Consider the following 21266-nt stretch of genomic DNA (forward strand, 5'->3'; position numbering starts at 1 on the left):
TGGTCTTTTCAAAGAAAATGCCTAGTGACATTTCCCAAGTATTTGAAGTCCCTGATTCGTAAAAAATAAACCCAAAATGACATAAAAGGTACAGCAGTAACAGCAATGAAACCAAAATTGCTAGAAAAAACTCTGGCCAGGGGTTTATAATCCCCTATCTTGAGAAAGAAGAAAAATTATATTTTGCACTTGTAGCACGGGTAACCGTTTTCAACTATTTTCTGCTGCAAAACATCAATTATGGCTTAACAAGTAAAAGGGACAAACACTGTAGCCCCTTCTTGCGCTTACAATAACCAGAATACGACGTTATTTTTACTTTACTTTTTGGAATCAAAAAATTGCAAAAAACTAATTAGCATTTATTACATGATGACTGACAAAATCTTACAAAGAAAAAACAAACCAAATATGCCTCAAAATTATAGTGAAACCATAAATGAAGATATGGATAAGCAAATGAATAAATACAAGTTACCTCATTAAACGAGATACCTCCAGTCTATGTGGATTATAAACCCTACCATACTTGAGATATAAGTTAAATATGAAGAAAGTCTCTCCAAGGCATCATTTTTATTAATAAAAATTCAAAATATTCAACGGAGAGGAAAATGGAAGAAAAGGTAATCAATCAACATATATATCTCTTACCAACCCTTTTTCAGCTAATTCATTTGCGCCAATAGCTGGCTCTACTTTCGTGTAGACATAAATAAAGATTTCAATTATTAAGAATAACACAAAGTAATACATTTGCTTTGGGAATAAATATATTATAAAATCCGGGTGACACAGTACACACAAGCGCTTAAGGGTGGCCGAAAAATTCTCCTGATGGTTGTAGAGTGTGAGTGCAGAAATTTTGTTGGGGGTATGAGCATAAAATATCTTTTTTCTGTCTAATAATTATTTATTATAATTAGATATTTTCTATTTCAAAATTTTTTCCAGCAGGACAACTGTCCACTCTCCCTGGGGGCACCCTTCCAAGTATTTCTATGATTTGCTATTTCTCCTTTTCTTCTGTGAACTACGACTAGATACACGACCACTCAACGATTTTTCACAGCTTCCAAGATCGTCAATACATATCGTTTTTGACTCAGCTGTTTTCTCTACAGAGCTCTCGAATAAGGGAACGTAGAAAACACGACGACCATTACTAGGCGAATTGGCTAAGGAGCTATACTTTTGATGACCTATAGCAGCCTCACTTTGCCTTGAACTACTAATCAATGATTGTTGTTCCTCTTCAGTTTCCAGTTTCAGCCCTAGCCCCATAAGTACTCTAAGAAAATTAAAATAACAAAAATCAGGACTAGAATGGATACTTTGATTACTAACCATAACGTATTAAGCGACTTTTGAAGCATTTCTTGGTTTTTCTTTACAATTCCAAAATCTCCTTTATACTTCTCTTCAAGTAAATTCAGTTGTTCGCCCATAACTGTCACCAACCCAGTAGTTTGATTTAAAGCCTTTTGCAAATCTTCAACTTTTCTTTTATAGTCTTTACTGAGTTTTTCCAAATACTCCACACTCAATGTCATATTTTTTTCTAAGGTTCGTAGCTTATTCGATAGTCTAACAAAAACGGTTTCTTTCTGTTGTGATCCAATACCAACTGTGACATTCGACTCAGCAACCTTCGGCGGGGACATTGACTGAAACTCAGAAGGAGGCTTCTCTGAAGAGTTCACAATGTCCATGGTTACATCATTAATTTCTGAAAATAGTTGTTCAATAGTTTTTGGATTCTTTTCAGATCCTTGCTCGAAAATCTCTTCATAAATTTTAAAAGGCTTAGTGTCAGGTATATCGATCAAGTGCAACATATCAGATTGGATAGGATCAACACTTATATTAATAAACTCTTTTCTTGGACTAGAAATATTTGAGGGGCAAGTAAAAACAGGCGACTCAGTCATCCTCTGTAAATAATAATCACAAAAGCATTTCATAGTTTTGGGTCCAAGCATTGTGGCAATGTACAAAGTATATGTGACACTTTTACTCTCACAACAAACTCCACCGGAGGAATCAAATCCGTAACTTTTACAAATTTGGGTATTTTTGAATAATTTTAGGTAAAATTCAAAAAAATCTGATTGCAAATCACAATTGTAAGAAGGGGTTGCTAACTCTATTCCAAGATTTACAGTTTCACCAGATAAGGGAGCCTCTGCAGTTGATTCATTGGCAGCTTTTGTTCCAGCAACTTTCTCAACTGCTATTTTGACAAAATTTATCACAGCATCTTTAACAGATATGGATGGCGTTCTGTTATCAGACAGATCCTCTAGCATTTCTTCTGCTGTTGAAAAATCTTCGTCTTCATTATGGTCCTTTTCTAGTACTTCGAATTCACTAGTTCCAAAAACACGAAAAAATGTGATAGGGCTGTAGTGCTCATTTCTAAAGTGAGAAAGAACCTCAACCTTCAAAAATTTTCCAAAATGCTCACTGTCTAAATCAAAACTTTGCTCTTGTCTTTCGTCAAGTGCAGAGAATGATCCTAGTACAACCCACTCTTTTGCCGGATAGCGGTCACTAATGAGCAAACGAAAGTCTTTGAAACCAGAAGAAAATAGTTCAAAATTGGCAATTTCAATTTTTGTGGCTGAATTGTTTGGCAAAGCTCAACCACAAACCAAGACTTTGACGAACAGGGACTCAACATATAATCATCATATGACGAATCTAAAATAGCTTTTAAATTTTCAGCTTCTGGATTTGCTGCACTTGTCTTGGGCCCACAACTTAAAGATGCATAGTTACTTAAACGCATTTTAATTCCATTTCTCTGAGCCTTCGCTGTTCCATTTTTAGCCTTTTCTGCTTGCAGCATTTTTTCACTCAATTCACTAAATGAAAAAAATTGAAATAACAAAAATCAGGACTAGAATGGATACTTCAATTACTAACCATAACGTATTAAGCGACTTTTGAAGCATTTCTTGGTTTTTCTTTACAACTACAAAATCTCGTTTATACTTCTCTTCAAGCAAATTCAATTGTTCGCCCATAACTGTCACCAACCCAGTAGTTTGATTTAAAGCCTTTTGTAAGTCTTCAACTTTTCTTTTATAGACTTTACTGAGCTTTTCCAAATACTCCACACTCAATGTCATATTTTTTTCTAAGGTTCGTAACTTATTCGACAGTCTAACAAAAACGGTTTCTTTCTGTTGTGATCCAATACCACCTGTGATATTCGACTCAGCATTGACCTTCGGCTGGGACATTGACTGAAACTCAGAAGGAGGCTTCTCTGAAGAGTTCACAGCGTCTATAGTTACATCATTAATTTCTGAAAGTAGTTTTTCAAAAGTTTTTGGATTCTTTTCAGATCCTTGCTCGAAAATCTCTTCATGACTTTTAAAAGGCTTAGTGTCAGGTATATCGATCAGGTGCAAAATATCAGACTGGATAGGATCAATACTTATATTAACAAACTCCTTTCTTAGACTATTAATATTTGAGGGGCAAATAAAAACAGGCGACTTGGTCATCCTCTGTAAATAATAATTACAAAAGCATTTCATAGTTTTGGGTCCAAGCATTGTGGCAATGTACAAAGTATATGTGACACTTTTACTCTCACAACAAACTCCACCAGAGGAATCAAATCCGTAACTTTTACAAATTTGGGTATTTTTGAATAGTTTTAGGTAAAATTCAAAAAAATCTGATTGCAAATCACAATTGTAAGTAGGGGTTGCTAACTCTATTCCAAGATTTACAGTTTCACCAGATAAGGGAGCCTCTGCAGTTCATTCATTGGCAGCTTTTGTTCCAGCAACTTTCTCAACTGCTATTTTGACAAAATTTATCGCAGCATCTTTAACAGATATGGATGGTGTTCTGTTATCAGACAGATCCTCTAGCATTTCTTCTGCTGTTGAAAAATCTTCGTCTTCATTATGGTCCTTTTCTAGTACTTCGAATTCACTAGTTCCAAAAACACGAAAAAATGTGATAGGGCAGTAGTGCTCATTTCCAAAGTGAGAAAGAACCTCAACCTTCAAAAATTTTCCAAAATGCTCACTGTCTAAATCAAAACTTTGCTCTTGTCTTTCGTCAAGTGCAGAGAATGATCCTAGTACAACCCACTCTTTTGCCGGATAGCGGTCACTAATGAGCAAACGAAAGTCTTTGAAACCAGAAGAAAATAGTTCAAAATTGGCAATTTCAATTTTTTGTGGCTGAATTGTTTGGCAAAGCTCAACCACAAACCAAGACTTTGACGAACAGGGACTCAACATATAATCATCATATGACGAATCTAAAATAGCTTTTAAATTTTCAGCTTCTGGATTTGCTGCAAGTGTCTTGGCCCCACAACTTAAAGATGCATAGTTACTTAAACGCATTTTAATTCCATTTCTCTGTGCTGACCGAGCCTTCGCTGTTCCATTTTTAGCCTTTTCTGCTTGCAGCATTTTTTCACTCCATTCACTAAAAGAAGGCATCTCTTCATCTTTGGCACTACCTTCTGCTTGAGATTCATTAGACATATTTTGGTAGCTAATTTCTTCTGTAACCTTTTCTTGAGTAACATTACCTTCTGGATTAAAGTTCAAAGAGGCAGTGGGGGAGTTCACAGTGATTTCATTTGGTTGTGAATCCAAAACAAACTCATTTTTCTTCATAGAGTATGAGCTATTATCCTCTAAATTTTTTTCCTCATTCTTTAATAGGATGTCACAAGCAGCCAAATTAACAACATTTTCAATGTTTAATTCCTTAACCTCTACTTCACTTAAACTGTCTTCACTGTTCACTTTAACTTCATCTTGGCTATTGTGCTTTTTTCAGTTCCTGTTCCCTCAATAGTACTTTCAATCAAGACTTCAGCATCACTGCATATCTTTTCTGATAAATGAATGGTTTCTCTGGTATCTGGTTCTTCTGAATTGGGTGTCAAGCTAATAAAATCCAAATTATTTGCCCCAATTACTTGCAAAGAGTCAGAGAAACGAAAACAAGAAACCGTAAAACCGTCATCTTTGTCATTATCTTCTCAGCCTTCATAAGCAGAAGAGAAAATATTCAGTTAGGTTGCCTATCCTCAACTGAAAATTTACTGTCATAATACAAAACAATACTGTCTGGGACAATATTGATTTGGAAACATTCTCTTCTAAATATTTATGCATTTTGTCAATAGCCCCTTCATAGCTGATAATAAAGATTTTCTATCTTAGCGTCCCAAGCTCGTCAGACAGAAATTCAAGTTTTTATATGTCTACAACTTAACATCTGTCAAAAGCCTTTATCATCGGTCTTCAGATGACTGTCCCAAATTTTTTGCTTTTATTTACAGAAACGAAAAGCAGGCTCACCTCGTGACAGCAATAAAACCTTCTAAGCATAAAAGAAGTACCACAACAAACCTAGGTGGCGGAATCAATAAACTGTACATCTCCAACTCCTTTCACTACCGAAGCTACGGTTTTCGACTCCTTTAATTTTCAAAGCAAAGATTCTAACTTCGACTACCGAAATTTTTCATCTATTTCAAGACAAAAATATGGATATTTCTACAGAACTGGGAAATCTATAACGTGTCTGTGGGACAAAAAAGAAATTTGTTCCATAGAAACTGAATCCAAAAATGCTATCACCAATTTTTTTTCCACGGAATTTTTTTGCGGGGGGGGGGAACCAAAATCTTTAAAAAATGCACCAAAAATTAGTTTTTATGCATTTTTGCTACTTTTTTACGGATAGGGCAAACATTTCGGTGGGGAAGTTCAACCCCCCCCCCAGGATACGGCCTTGCAGCAAATTTTCCTGCTAAATACAAGCTGGCAAAGAGAAAAAATTATGTCAGTTGGACCAAAATTCTACTTTTTAAATATACGTTTTGAATTCATTAACACAAATAAATTATGAGCATGATAGCCACATTACCTTTACTTAGGTAACATAAACCGAAGCAAAGTGTTTGTTACCAAATAAGTAACACATCCCCTACCCCTAGCTAATCAAAAAAGAAGATCCCCCACCTATTATCCTATATTTCGGCCATATTCCTAAAGGTTGCCATTATAAGAGAAAAAACAAGACAACAAAATGCGTAGGCTATATGATGTGATAAAAATCGAACAAACCTAAACTCTAATCCCAAAATCAAAAGAAAAGAAGCTAAGAGAGAAAGACAACAAAAACAGGCTTCTTCAATCAGATATGTTGGGGAATTGATTCTCAGGCTAAGAGTTCACAAAAAAAGGTAAATAGATTCCTAATATATTTAACCATCGACTAAACCAATAGTCATAGAATAAATTTCCACGAAAACAAAATAATAAGAGAAAAAGTGCTACAAAAAAAGAAAAAAATGCCAGAGAGGATAATTTGACGGTTCATTATAGGTTGGAAAAATAAATCCAGTTTGCTATTGCTGATTTTTATTTTTTTTTTTTTTTTAAGGCTCGATTTTCTATGATTATTCTGCTGATTAAAAAAAAGTCTTCTCAACTGAAAGTGAGGATCAAAATTAAAATTTAAAACGAGCAGAAATTATTACATATATGAGGCGGTACGGCCTTCGTCAATACCTCGCTCTTTATGCTAAAGTTCGAATTTAGTTCCAATTCTGTAAGAATAAACCCCTGAATCACAAAGGCCGTTTAATTAGAATAAACAGCTCTTTTGGAAGTACTAAAAAAAATTTAGCGTAAAGAGCGAGGTATTGATGAGGGGGCAAACCCCCCTAATATACGTAATTATTTGTGTTCGTTTTAAGTTTGGATGTTGCTCCTTACTTTCAGTTGCAAAAATTGTTTTTCTATTTAATTCTGATCGTTTTTAAATAATGTTGGATAATCCAGTGCCCTCTTCATGGAAAATCCCTCTCCCCATGAAAAATTCCTCCATGGAAAGGTCATCCGACGCATCCCCCACCCCCACCACCAGAAAAAATACCCCCTACTTCCCAACGGCCAATACTACTATCTATGTAAACAATGGGGAAAGTTCATAACTTGCAACCCTCCCACAGGAGACTGTGGGGGATTAAGTCATCCTCAAAGACATATTTATTAGATTTTTCGACTATGCTGAACAAAATGGCTATCTCAAAATTTTTACCAATGTGACTGTGGAAAAGAATGAGCGTGGGAGGGGGCCTAGTTGCCCTCCAATTTTTTGGTCACATAGAAAGGGCAAAAGGAATTTTAATTTCCGTTCAAATAACCCCTCTTCCAATATTCTATGACCACTGGGTCGATACTATCACCCCTGGGAAAAAAAAAACAAGCATCCTTAATGTTTCTTTAGGCAAAAAAATACGAAATTCCACATTTTTACAGATATGAGCTTGAAACCTCTACATTAGGGTTCTTTGATACGCTGAATCTGATGGTGTGATTTTCAGCAAGATTCTATTACTTATGTGGGTTGTTTTCCACCTTTTTCTAAAATAACAGACAAGACATGACATTACGGCCCGTGTCTTCCGGCAAAAGTTGCTCTCCTTCATCTCCAACAGAGTTATGGGAGAAATACAAATCGCAAATGGCCGAGAATATACTCCACCGAATACGGTAGAAAGGTCAGATATGACCTTGGACTTTACAACAGAAATTTATAACTGCACTTTAGTAATGATTGAAGATTTGTGCTTATCTATTGCAAACAAACTTCTTCAGTACCGTATTTGGGAATGCCTTCACCTAATCGTACTGTTTCTATTTCTACATGTGTAGAATGGGATCGTGAACAAAGTTACAACACAATTGATTTATTGTCGTATGTTACAGACCGAAATACCGGGACACAAGGAATATAAATGACGACCGGGACACTCAAAGAGAAATTACAGACCGAGACACCGGGACACAAATGACAAGCGGGACACAGGGAATATAAATGACGACCGGGACACAGGGACACTACTACAACGGGGACGCCGGAAGAGCACATGGGAGATATATAAATAACGACGGGGACACAGGGAATGTTCGATTAGCAATTACCATCAACAATGCCCAAGGGCAATCATTAGAAAAATGCGGTATACATCTGAGTACGGATTGTTTTCCCATGGACAATTATATGTTGCATGTTCAAGAGTAGGTAAACCTGAAAATCTATTTATATGCACAGACAATGGGACAGCCAAGAATATTGTATATTCGCAAGTTTTACGTAGTTAAAAATATATATATATCTATCTATATTCACAGGTGGGACACACGGACACAACTACAATGGTGCGTAACGAATTACGCGCGGGGGGGGGGGGCTTGGGAGGCGCGAATCGCCACACCAACAGCAAGCTTAGAATATCACAAAGTAATACATTTACTGTGGGAATAAATATATTATAAAATTCAGGTGACACAGACCACACAAGTGTTTAAGGGTGGTCGAAAAATTCTCCCGATGGTAGTAGAGTGTGAGTGCAGAAATTTTGTCGGGAGTATGAGCATAAAATATATTTTTTATGTCTCATAATTATTTTTTATAATGAAATATTTTCTATTTCAAACGCTTTTCTGTATTTTTTTTTTGTCAGAATGACAACTGTCCTCTCTCCCTGGTGGCACCCTTCAAGCACTTCTATTTCTCCTTTTCTTCTGTGAAGTACGACTAGATACACGACCACTCAACGATTTTTCACAGCTTCCGAGATCGTCAATACACATCGTGTTTGACTCAGCTGTTTCTCTACAGAGCTCTCGAATAAGGGAACTTAGAAAACACGACGACCATTACTAGGCGAATTGGCTAAGGGGCTATACTTTTGATGATCTATAGCATTCCCACTTTGCCTTGAACTAATAATCAATGATTGTTGTTCCTCTTCAGTTTCCAGTTTCAGCCCGAGCCTTATAAGTCCTCTAAGAAAATTAAAAAAACAAAAATCAGGACTAGAATGGATATTTCAATTACTAACCACAACGTATTAAGCGACTTTTGAAGCATTTCTTGGTTTTTCTTTACAATTGCAAAATCTCCTTTATACTTTTCTTCAAGCAAATTCAGTTGTTCGCCCATAGCTGTCACCAACCCAGTAGTTTGATTTAAAGCCTTTTGCAAATCTTCAACTTTTCTTTTATAGTCTTTACTGAGCTTTTCCAAATACTCCACACTCAATGTCATATTTTTTTCTAAGGTTCGTAACTTATTCGATAGTCTAACAAAAACCGTTTCTTTCTGTTGTGATCCAATACCAACTGTGACATTCGACTCAGCATTGACCTTCGACTGGGACATTGACTGAAACTCAGAAGGAGGCTTCTCTGAAGAGTTCACAGCGTCTATAGTTGCATCATTAGTTTCTGAAAGTAGTTTTTCAATAGTTTTTGGATTCTTTTCAGATCCTTGCTCGAAAATCTCTTCATAGCTTTTAAAAGGCTTAGTGTCAGGTACATCGATCAGGTGCAAAGTATCAGATTGGATAGAATCAATACTTATATTAACAAACTCCTTTCTTGGACTATAAATATTTGAGGGGCAAATAAAAACAGGCGACTTTTTATAAAAACAGGCGACCTTTATCATCAAAAAAGCCTGGTCAGGCGTTTATAATCCCCTATCTTGAGAAACAAGAAAAATTATATTTTGCACTCGTAACACGGGTATCTCTTTTTCTTCAAGGGCGTTCACTTCAAACCAGTGATCGTAGAATATCGGGTGAGGACTCATTTGAATGGAAACGAAAATTCCTAGTGCCCTTTCTATGAAACAGAATAGATCGCTGCTCAAGGAGGGGCGGTTTTCTACGATTTTCTGCTGCAAAACATCAATTGGCTTTACAAGTAAAATGGATAAACACTGTAGCCCCTTCTTGCGCTTACAATAACCAGAATATGACGTTATTTTTACTTTACTTTTTGGAACCAAAAAATAGAAAAAAAAACTAATTAGCATTTATCTTAATTTGCTTTTGAAACACGAACCAAAATCAAGCCAAGTCTTAGTGAAATCAAGTCCCACTTTTTTAAATATTAAAGAATTTACGTTTTTTTTAAGGTTTTTGAGATTTTGCTTTTTTATTCTTCACTACTTTTTTAAGCATATTAAGGACTAATTAAACAATTTTGTGGCTGAATTATTAGTTTTCAAAACATAAAAAAATCAAAATCATTTATTAGAAGATGACTGACAAAATCTTACAAAGAAAAAACAAACCCAATATGCATCAAAATTACAATTAAACCAAAAATGAAGACCTAGATAAGCAAATGAATGAATAGAAATTACCTCATTAAGGGAGATACCTCCAGTATAAGTGGATTATAAACCCTACCATACCTGAGATATAAGTTAAATATGAAGGAAGTCTAGCACCATTTTTATTTATAAAAATTCAAAATATTCAACAGAAAGGAAAAGGGAAGAAAAGGTAATCAATCAACACATATATCTCTTACCAACCCTTTTTCAGCTAATTCATTTGCGCCAATAGCTGGCTCTACTGTCGTGTAGACATAAATAAAGATTTCAATTATTAAGAATATCACAAAGTAACACATTTACTGTGGGAATAAATATATTATAAAATCCGGGAAAAACAGTACACATAAGCGTTTAAGGGTGGCCGAAAAGTTCTCCTGGTGGTTGTAGAGTGTGAGTACAGAAATTTTGTCGGGAGTATGAGCATAAAATATATTTTTTATGTCTAATAATTATTTATTATAATTAAATATTTTCTATTTCAAAATCTTTTCTCTAATTTCTTGCCAGCAGGACAACTGTCCACTCTCCCTGGGGGCACCCTTCCAAGTATTTCTATGATTTGCTATTTCTCCTTTTCTTCTGTGAACTACGACTAGATACACGACCACTCAACGATTTTTCACAGCTTCCAAGATCGTCAATACATATCGTTTTTGACTCAGCTGTTTTCTCTACAGAGCTCTCGAATAAGGGAACGTAGAAAACACGACGACCATTACTAGGCGAATTGGCTAAGGAGCTATACTTTTGATGACCTATAGCATCCTCACTTTGCCTTGAACTAACAATCAATGATTGTTGTTTCCCTTCAGTTTCCGGCTTCAGTCCCAAATCCTTACATACTCTGCAGAAAAAAATTGAAATAACAAAAATCAGGACTAGAATGGATACTTCAATTACTAACCATAATGTATTAAGCGACTTTTGAAGCATTTCTTGGTTTTTCTTTACAACTACAAAATCTCGTTTATACTTCTCTTCAAGCAAATTCAATTGTTCGCCCATAACTGTCACCAACCCAGTAGTTTGATTTAAAGCCTTTTGTAAGTCTTCAACTTTTCTTTTATAGACTTTACTGAGCTTTTCCAAATACTCCACACTCAATGTCATATTTTTTTCTAAGGTTCGTAACTTATTCGACAGTCTAACAAAAACGGTTTCTTTCTGTTGTGATCCAATACCACCTGTGATATTCGACTCAGCATTGACCTTCGGCTGGGACATTGACTGAAACTCAGAAGGAGGCTTCTCTGAAGAGTTCACAGCGTCTATAGTTACATCATTAATTTCTGAAAGTAGTTTTTCAATAGTTTTTGGATTCTTTTCAGATCCTTGCTCGAAAATCTCTTCATGACTTTTAAAAGGCTTAGTGTCAGGTATATCGATCAGGTGCAAAATATCAGACTGGATAGGATCAATACTTATATTAACAAACTCCTTTCTTAGACTATAAATATTTGAGGGGCAAATAAAAACAGGCGACTTGGTCATCCTCTGTAAATAATAATCACAAAAGCATTTCATAGTTTTGGGTCCAAGCATTGTGGCAATGTACAAAGTATATGTGACACTTTTACTCTCACAACAAACTCCACCAGAGGAATCAAATCCGTAACTTTTACAAATTTGGGTATTTTTGAATAGTTTTAGGTAAAATTCAAAAAAATCTGATTGCAAATCACAATTGTAAGTAGGGGTTGCTAACTCTATTCCAAGATTTACAGTTTCACCAGATAAGGGAGCCTCTGCAGTTGATTCATTGGCAGCTTTTGTTCCAGCAACTTTCTCAACTGCTATTTTGACAATATTTATCACAGTATCTTTAACAGATATGGATGGTGTTCTGTTGTCAGTAAGATCCTCTAGCATTTCTTCTGCTGTTGAAAAATCTTCTTCTTCATTATGGTCCTTTTCCAGTACTTCAAATTCACTAGTTCCAAAAACACGAAACAATGTGATAGGGCAGTAGTGCTCATTTCCAAAGTGAGAAAGGATCTCAACCTTCAAAAATTTTCCAAAATGCTCACTGTCTACATCAAAACTTTGCTCTTGTCTTTGGTCAAGTGCAGAGAATGATCCTAGTACAACCCACTCTTTTGTCGGATAGCGGTCACTAATGAACAAACGAAAGTCTTTGAAACCAGAAGAAAATAGTTCAAAATTGGCAATTTCAATTTTTTGTGGCTGAATTGTTTGGCAAAGCTCAACCACAAACCAAGACTTTGACGAACAGGGACTCAACATATAATCATCATATGACGAATCTAAAATAGCTTTTAAATTTTCAGCTTCTGGATTTGCTGCGATTGTCTTGGCCCCACAACTTAAAGATGCATAGTTACTTAAACGCATTTTAATTCCATTTCTCTGTGCTGACGGAGCCTTCGCTGTTCCATTTTTAGCCTTTTCTGCTTGCAGCATTTTTTCACTCCATTCACTAAAAGAAGGCATCTCTTCATCTTTGGCACTACCTTCTGCTTGAGATTCATTAGGCATATTTTGGTCGCTAAGTTCTTCTGTAACCTTTTCTTGAGTAGCATTACCTTCTGGATTAAAGATTAAAGAAGCAGTGGGGGAGTTCACAGTGATTTCATTTGGCTGTGAATCCAAAACCAATTCATTTTTCTTCATAGAGTATGAGCTATTATCCTCTAGATTTTTTTCCTCATTCTTTAATAGGATGTCACCAGCAGCCAAATTAACAACACTTTCAATATTTAATTCCTTAACCTCTACTTTACTTAAACTGTCTTTGCTATTCACTTTAACTTCATCTTGGCTATTATGCTCTTTTTCAGTTCCTGTCTCCTCAATAGTATTTTCACTCAAGTCTTCAACATCACTGCATGTCTTTTCTGGTAAATGAATGGTTTCTCTGGTATCTGGTTCTTCTGAATTGGGTGTCAAGTCAACAGAATCCAAATTATTTGCCCCAGTTACTTGCAAAAGAGTCAGAGAAACAAAAACAAGAAACCGTAATACCTTCATCTTTGTCATTTATCTTCTCAGCCTTCAAAAAGCAATAGAGAAAACGTTCAGTTAGGTTGCCTATCCTCTACTGAAAATTTACTGTCATCATACATTGAATAAATACAAGTCAGTTTGAACAAGGGTGAAAGCTTCTTCAATTCTTCAATATATATGAATGTTTGTTTTCCCTTCAGCAATCCATCATATCTGCAAATATTAAACAGTATTTGCAATTTTAAATATTTTCGATATTAAAAACAAATTCTTGAAGAGCACTAAGTTATTATATAACAAAATATTTGTAGTCCAAGTGCAAATATTTTAGTTTATCACTTCAGTACACCATGGTGATATTGCTGATATTATATCCAAATTTGTAATACATTTCCTTCTCAGGTCAACAAAAATCTTATACAGAGAATATAACAAAACTTATCCATTTAGGGGCACTAGTTACTGAAGTTTAGGGGAACACAGCTTATAATTGTCCTGCTGTTCCAGCCATTTCTTTAAAACTAGAGAAAGTAATTGCCCCAATCTCGAAATGGGCAACCCTCTTTGCTGGCAATTTCTCAGACTATTTGTGTAGCACTAAGAGAAGAAGAAGCATCTTTCGGTAAAAGACAAACTGATCATATTTAGCACGCATATACAGGGAACATAGAGCATAAATACCATATTCATCATCTAATTAAGATCCAATTACTAGAAATTTATCAGTAGCTTTTCGTTGGCTAAAATTTACTATTGAGTTATTCTGGCTGTTAATTGAGGTTTTCACAACCTCACATAATAGTATTGGAACACAGTCTTCTCTTCCACATTCCATTATTCCTTACTGGAAACAAACACAACAAACAGTTTTTGGTAATGGCATATCTATTCAGTTAGTTTAGAGAGAACTAAAAGATTCAAGTTTCCACATTTCAACCATTGTTTTTAAAGCTTCCCAGAGGGGATCAGGCCTACCCCTCCCCCGGCAGACACACACATACTCTGAGAAAACAAGCTACCCCCCCTATTTTTATTGAAGTGGAAGATGAGTCAGGGAGGAAAGTTAGAAAAAAGCAAGGAATACCGGTCAACAGGTTTTCATGTTGATAGAAGAGTTTTGTCTAAAAAGTTCTGAGTAACAAACTGTACAATAATATTAGGAATATAAGAGAGACTGTATTAAATTATGAATTAAGAGGAAATGAAATGAGGCTATGGATAACATGCCGCCTAATGGTACAATAGTAAGATATTCTACTGGCATATTGAGAATCTGAAAGGAAGTATGGTAGTCAGTTCAGACCTATCCTGGTTGAAGGTAGGAGCAGAGCCTGAATAAACGACTCAGAAAGTGTTAACAAGATATGAGCAGAACGTCTTTAGAATGTGTTAAACAGTGATAAGGTCGATGATCACAACTACTTGTGAATGGCAATATAGTTAGTACCTCAAATAATATAGCAGCTGAATTGAGTAGACAATTTAAGTCAGTGTTCACGCCTCCTGACGATGCCCCCTTACCAGAAGCACCAGAATATTCTATTGGGGAACCTATGCAAAAGATAACTGTGGTTGCCTCTGATGTGGAGAGGCGGCTGAAGCTGCTTAATCCTAACAAATCAATTGGCCCTGATGAAGTTCACCCAAGAGTATTGAATGAAGCTCATGCGGAAATTGCCCTTCCCCTTACGAACATGCTTCAGAAGTCTCTTGATACTAAGCAGATTCCTCAAGACTGGCGAGATGCAAACATTACACCTGTACACAAAGGAGGTAGCCGCAATAACGTTTCCAATTATCGACCCATTAGTCTTACATCTGTAGCTGGTAAAATCTTAGAAGGAATCGTGAATACTCACATTGTCAAACACCTGGCCACCAATGAGCTGCACAATGATAGTCAGCATGGCTTTAGACATGGATGCTCGGTTGAAACTAATTTGATTGATACGTATGATTATGTTACTGAGCATCTAGATCAAGCAATCCCTGTCGACTTAGTTCTATCGGATTTTGCAAAAGCCTTTGATAAAGTATGTCACCGTCGACTAAGGAGCAAGTTATTTGCAATTGGAATACATAATGAAATCGTAGAGTGGGTGTTCCAGTTTCTTTCCGGGAGAAAGCAAAGGGTGAAAATATTTGGAAAAAATGGACAGGTATTCTTTTCAGAAGAGGTGGAAGTATTAAGTGGAGTGCCCCAGGGAACCATCTTGGGACCAACTTTATTCAACATTTATATTAATGATGCACCAACCACAGTCAAAAATAAAATAAGTCTTTATGCTGATGACTCCAAACTCATTGGAACTGTCGATACACCCGATAAGAGAGCCTCTATGCAGAATGACCTGTGGGCACTTTCCCATTGGGCAACTTTGTGGAGGCTTGAATTCAATGTAAACAAATGTCGAACAATCCACTTTGGAAAGAAAAATGAGAAATGCCCTTATCATATGTTAGGGATGGATGGATCAAGGCAGACTATTATGTCATCTGAAGTGGAGAGAGACTTGGGTGTCATAGTTGATAATGAATTAAAATTCACTATACACACACAGACAGCCGTAGCCAAAGCACTCCAAACCCTGGGCATTATAAAAAGAACAATCACTAGCAGGTCACCTATGGTGATGACTAAATTATATAAGGCATTGGTCAGGCCTAATTTGGAGTTTGGCATGTGTGTTGCTAGCCCCCTCAACAAAGGTGACCAGCAGAAGTTAGAAACAGTTCAGAGATGGGCTACGAAAGCAATTGAGGGATGCAAATATTTAAACTACTCATCCCGTCTGAAGAGGCTGAAACTCCCCACTCTTGTCTACAGACGTAAAAGGGGTGATATTATCATGACGCATAAGCTCCTGAATTACAACTCTCCATTAAATAAGCTATTTCAACTTGACCAGTCTGCCAGAACTAGGGGGCATAGTCGGAAACTGTATCAGAAGAGAGCTGCCACTAGACTACGCAATAACTTCTTCACTTATAGAATAGTGAGTTTGTGGAATTCTCTCACCGAAAAAGCGGTCACTACCCCCAGCACAGCTGCCTTTAAAAGAGCCGTTGATGGAGAATGGTCATCAAAGCCATGGCGAACTGAGTGGGATGCCGTTGTGACGTCCAACCATCGTCATCACTAACCAGCGATTCTACAGGATTTAATCCTTATTTCGCTGGACAATGCGATTTAAGGTAATTAAGGTAATGATGTAGAAAATAATAATAATACTTTATTCAATAAACACAGTATAATTTATACCCATCCACTTGTAACAAGGTAAACTGAGAGGTAGAGCTCTTTGTATCTATACCATATGAAAGAAACGGTATATGCCTAGAGAAGTACCTGTAGAGAAGGAAACAAGTTAAGAAAACAATTCTAACTTTATAATACGTAGAATAATTGTAGTTCGCATTTTGCATGCAGCTAAGGTTTATTTTCCCTTATTTCAGTATTTTCTACTTTCTCTAACATATCTATGAATTTTCCTTAATAGCTTTCCTTCAGTTTTTAATCATCCCTGAAGCAAAGCAACTTTTATAACATTTATTTGTAGAGGACACTAAAGTACTTGCAGTGGCATCAATATGAAATTCATGAGAAAAGTCTATTGACTAAAGACAACTCTGTGAAAAAAAAGAAATATAGATATCTTTTAATTTCAGGAAAAGGCCAGAACCTTGAGTTGACAGTGCTGTATTTAGCAGGCTTTTTAAAATTAATGAAATTTTATTGCAAAAAATTAAAATATCTTAAAAAAGTTGAAAAACTCTGAAAAAAGTGGAGGAAAAGATTAGCTGCATGCAAAATATGTTAACTACAATTATTCTGCATACTATAAAGTAAGAATTGTTTTCTTAACTTGTTCCCTTTTCTATAAGTACTTCTCTAGGCATACACCAAAGAAATCATCAACAATAAGAAAAAATACATATCTCTCAAAAACAGAAAGCAGAAGAGGAGGGAAGAAAAAAAAAGGAACGGAATAAAAAAAAGTAACTGGAGATAGGGATGATAATCACCAAATACATTACGCAATATTAGGACAACCTGCAACTGTAAGCTGAAAGAACCTCTTTTTAAATTATTTTTAATGTGAGTAACAATGGTGGTTCGCTCAAAAATTCAGACAGTACTATATGGACTGAAAAGCAATAAAGCTTCAGGATTTGAAAGTAAGTACATCATTTTGTTTTAATATAAGGGTGACAAAGATAAAAATAAATACTGAGAAATATATATATATAAGTTTTATAAAGGGGAAGTATCTAAAGATTTTAGGAAAACACGAGTTAAAACTCTCCATTAGAAAGATGACGAGAGAAGTGTAATAATTACACAGGCATTATCATAATTTTTTGAAGGAAGCACATTACTTCGGATGATGATACTTATTAGACCAAGACATACTCAAGATAAATTTTAACAAACATAAATTGTCAGTTTAGGAAGGGGAGAGGCTGGATACGTTTGCAAAATTGTCACGCTTAGATTAATTATTAAGAAAGGTCTGAATTGAAAGACCCTTTTGGTCATGGATCTTATAAATTACAAACAATCATTTGAGCCAATTGGTAAAAAAGCTACAGAGAAGGATTTATACTTGTATGGATTTTATCAACAGTAATTTCCATCTTTGCCAAAACATAAATTCAGTAATAAATGTTTGTTATAAAAACATATTCAAATCTTTTTATAAATCAGAATACTAACAACTCACCACGGCACCAAGCCGCCTGAGGCCAACACAGCTAGGCACGCTCCTCCTCCATCCCAATCTAATGGAAGCCTCACTCCATATCTCCTCGCAGGACGTTCCTATTTCCTTTAAATATCTCTTTATGACTTCCTCCCATCCCAGACGAGAACGATCTGCTTTTCGTTTAGCCCTCGACGGTTGGCCAAAAAGGACAAACTTCGGCAATCTGTCATCCTTCATCTGCAGAACGTGTCCTAGCCATATCGACCTTTCTTTCATTATAGCCTTAGAAAGCGGGATTGAACCACGTTTTTCGTAAAGTCTACTGTTTGAAATACGGTCAGTCAGTCAGGTACTCTGAACAGTCCGTAAGTAACTTCTCCAGAAAACATCTAGCAAACCTTCATTGGCCTATCAGAGCGCCCATGCTTCAGAGCTATATTTGACCACTGCAATCACCATAGCTTCCAATATTCTAATCTTGGTTGCAGACTTATCTTCCTATTCTTCCAAACTTATTTTAACTGTGAACAAACACCATGAGCCTTGACTATTCTACTTTTTACATTTTAACTGCTCCCACCATCTTTACTCATAATACTACCAAGGTAAGTGAAGCTGCCCACTTGATTAATCTTTCCGTTACTCAACGTCACCTTACATTTTCACTTATTCCGAGCCTTAGTGACTTAGTCTTCTTAACATTGATTTTCAAACCTAGTCTAGCATCCTAAACTCATAAAACCTATAAAAGTTCATTCATTTTGCTCACCATTTCATCTGGGATGCTTAAATCATCAGCATAATCTAAGTACAGGAGAGTTTTTCCAACCCATTTCATTCTGTGGTTCCCATTGCCTTTCATGTGCTCCTTAAGACAAATTCCATCAAAATAATGCATATAAAGAGGGGTATAACACAACCCTGCTGAACTCCTGATTTAATACAAAACCAGCTGCTAACCTCATTTCCTACCTTAACCACAGCAGTGTTATTCTCACACATAGCATTAATCACTTTAATGTATTTGTCTGGAATACTATACAAGGATACGACCTTTGCTAAAGCTCTTCTATCAGCAGAATTGAATGCTTGCCCATAATCTATAAAATTGAGGACCAAATATGTTTCACAAATTAGGCACTACTCAATTATTAACCTAAGAGAGAAAATTTGGTCGACACATCCTCTATCTTTTCTAAAACCGCACTGTTCTTCTTTTAAAACTTTGTCTACAGCATCTCTCAATCTAAAAAACATCATATTACTATGTAATTTGCTACCTATAGACACCAGGCTAGTGCCTTGATAATTACCACGCCCACTCTTATCACCTTTCTTATAAAGTGGTTTAATTAAGACTTTCCTAAAATCATTACATACTTCCCCTTTTTCAAAAATCATATTCATAATCATCAGTAACTTCTTTCTAACCTTTGAGCCACCATATTTGAGAAACTCATTTACCACACTATCAGCAACTGGAGTCTTATTATTTTTTAATCCTTTTAGTACTTTTGTACTAAACTACCTTTTGTACTAAATCTTCTTCTCAAAACAAATCTTCCTTCACCTAAAATGAAAACACAGCACCAGAAGTTAGAAATGATTCAAAGACTAAATTACTTCCTGTAAAGTTTTGAGGTCAAATGCAACTTGAAGACCTGGAAGTTTTTAGCAGTTACAGTAGATACTGGCAAACCATTGCAAAGCAAATAAAACTGGGTTCATACATTCATCTGCTTAGTGTTGGCCTGAATAATGTACATGGGTGCTAATATACTGCTAAGGCATGGCAAGCATCACCCACAACCATCAGGGTCATTGACATATTCCAGCCAAAGAACCTGAGGATGATTGAAGGTCTGTGATGGTTCAATTTCATCAGCAATGAGAAACTGTTGCAGCTCACTAAGCAGTCACCGTTTTCGACCCAAGCATCCGACTACACCTTACAATGGTTTAGACACCTGCTGCGAATGTCTCCAAATCTACCCACAAAGATGACCTATGACTACAACCTTACCAAAACCAGTTGAAAACAACCCCAGGACCAACCAAAGAAGCGATAATCCGACAGCCAGCCCGAATTCCTGAAGATGGCAAACATCAGACAGAGCAAAACACTAACACTGGCCATGGACTGAAGTGGATGGGGGAGGCAGACATTATTCTCAATGCCAGCCAGCATCCAGAAGCAGACATAAGTCAATAAGCACGGTAAAAATGGATAGTTAAGTCTTAGCAGGGAATTGAGTCCTTTGCTTAAATTTAGCTATTGGTGGAAGATTGTTAGATAATTAGTGTAGGTCAGCAAAAATTAATGCTACAAGATATGGCCTTTGTACAAGTAATAAACAACTTATTCCCAAGGTCAAAACCTAAAAGACGAGTAACTTATTTAAAATTGAAATCTAGTTTTGAGTTTGTAGTCTTCCTATAAAAATAAGTTTGATATTGACATTTGCCATTCATTGCTACATTAAATGAAATTTAAATAAAACATTAAATCAAACATTTAACTAAATTCATATAAATGAATTCCCTTCAAATTCTCAATTCAGTAGGTTTGATCCCATATTGCAGATTTTACAATATCAAAAACATATCTGCCGACTAATGCCTTTTTGAAAATAATTCATCAACACAATAGCAGAAGATTTTTCATGATGAGCTATAAAACTACCGCAAGTTTCCCATATGCCACTTCCACAGATTTTTATCCCATATTGCACATTTTGCAATATTAAAATGAATCTATTGACTATTGCCTTTTTGTAAACAATGCGTCAACACAATAACAGAAGATTTTTCATAATAAGCTGTTTTCATAATAAGCTGAACTGCCACAAATATCACAAGCTATGACATTCTACAAAAACCCTGGTTGACCACCAACTCAAAAAGAGTGCTGAACTCAAAATATTCAGCTTGATAGTCTACTGTCTAGGAACAAAAGACCTCTGACATGTTACATAAAGCTGAAGTAAACAGCTTTACCTTAATTCTCTTAAGCAAGATAAAGAAATAAGAAGAGGGCTAAATAGTTGCAGCTGAAAGTTCCATAGCACTAATACAAGAATAAGGACACTGAAGGTCAGAATAATGACAGTGGTCAAATATGGTCCCAAAACATGGACCTTTGGATAGGCTGAGATATGCAGGCAATATATTTTCAAGATCGATTCACTAAGCACAGCTTTAAGTACTTATTCAAATGACTGCATAAAAAAACAAGCTATGTGAAATATGTTACTTCATCACCCTTTCTAGGGCTATAATAAAATTATATTATATAGTTGGACAGAATGCCTTTAAGATGACAAAAGACAGGTTAAACAAGTCGAACTCTTCTTTTTAGACTGAGAGATGCAATAGACTAAGTTATAAGAGAAGAACAGTGTG

General features: G+C 35.9%; 3 protein-coding genes across 9 annotated transcripts in view; all 3 read right to left on the reverse strand.

The window, feature by feature from the left end:
• LOC136041934 (histone-arginine methyltransferase METTL23-like) overlaps window positions 1-21266 on the reverse strand; it is a 240388-nt gene that overhangs the window by 186298 nt on the left and 32824 nt on the right. The window lies entirely within an intron of this gene.
• The window catches only part of LOC136041935 (protein lin-10-like), a gene marked incomplete at its 3' end in the record, with an annotated part of 204436 nt that overhangs the window by 179819 nt on the left and 3351 nt on the right, over window positions 1-21266 (reverse strand).
• On the reverse strand, window positions 2868-5616 carry LOC136041941 (SUN domain-containing ossification factor-like). The gene is given in 1 exon segment (XM_065726754.1): window positions 2868-5616. A coding segment is annotated over 1 exon segment (1788 nt). The 5' UTR covers window positions 4656-5616.

Source organism: Artemia franciscana, unplaced genomic scaffold (genome assembly GCF_032884065.1).
Source record: "Artemia franciscana unplaced genomic scaffold, ASM3288406v1 PGA_scaffold_50, whole genome shotgun sequence".
Lineage (NCBI taxonomy): Eukaryota > Metazoa > Arthropoda > Branchiopoda > Anostraca > Artemiidae > Artemia > Artemia franciscana.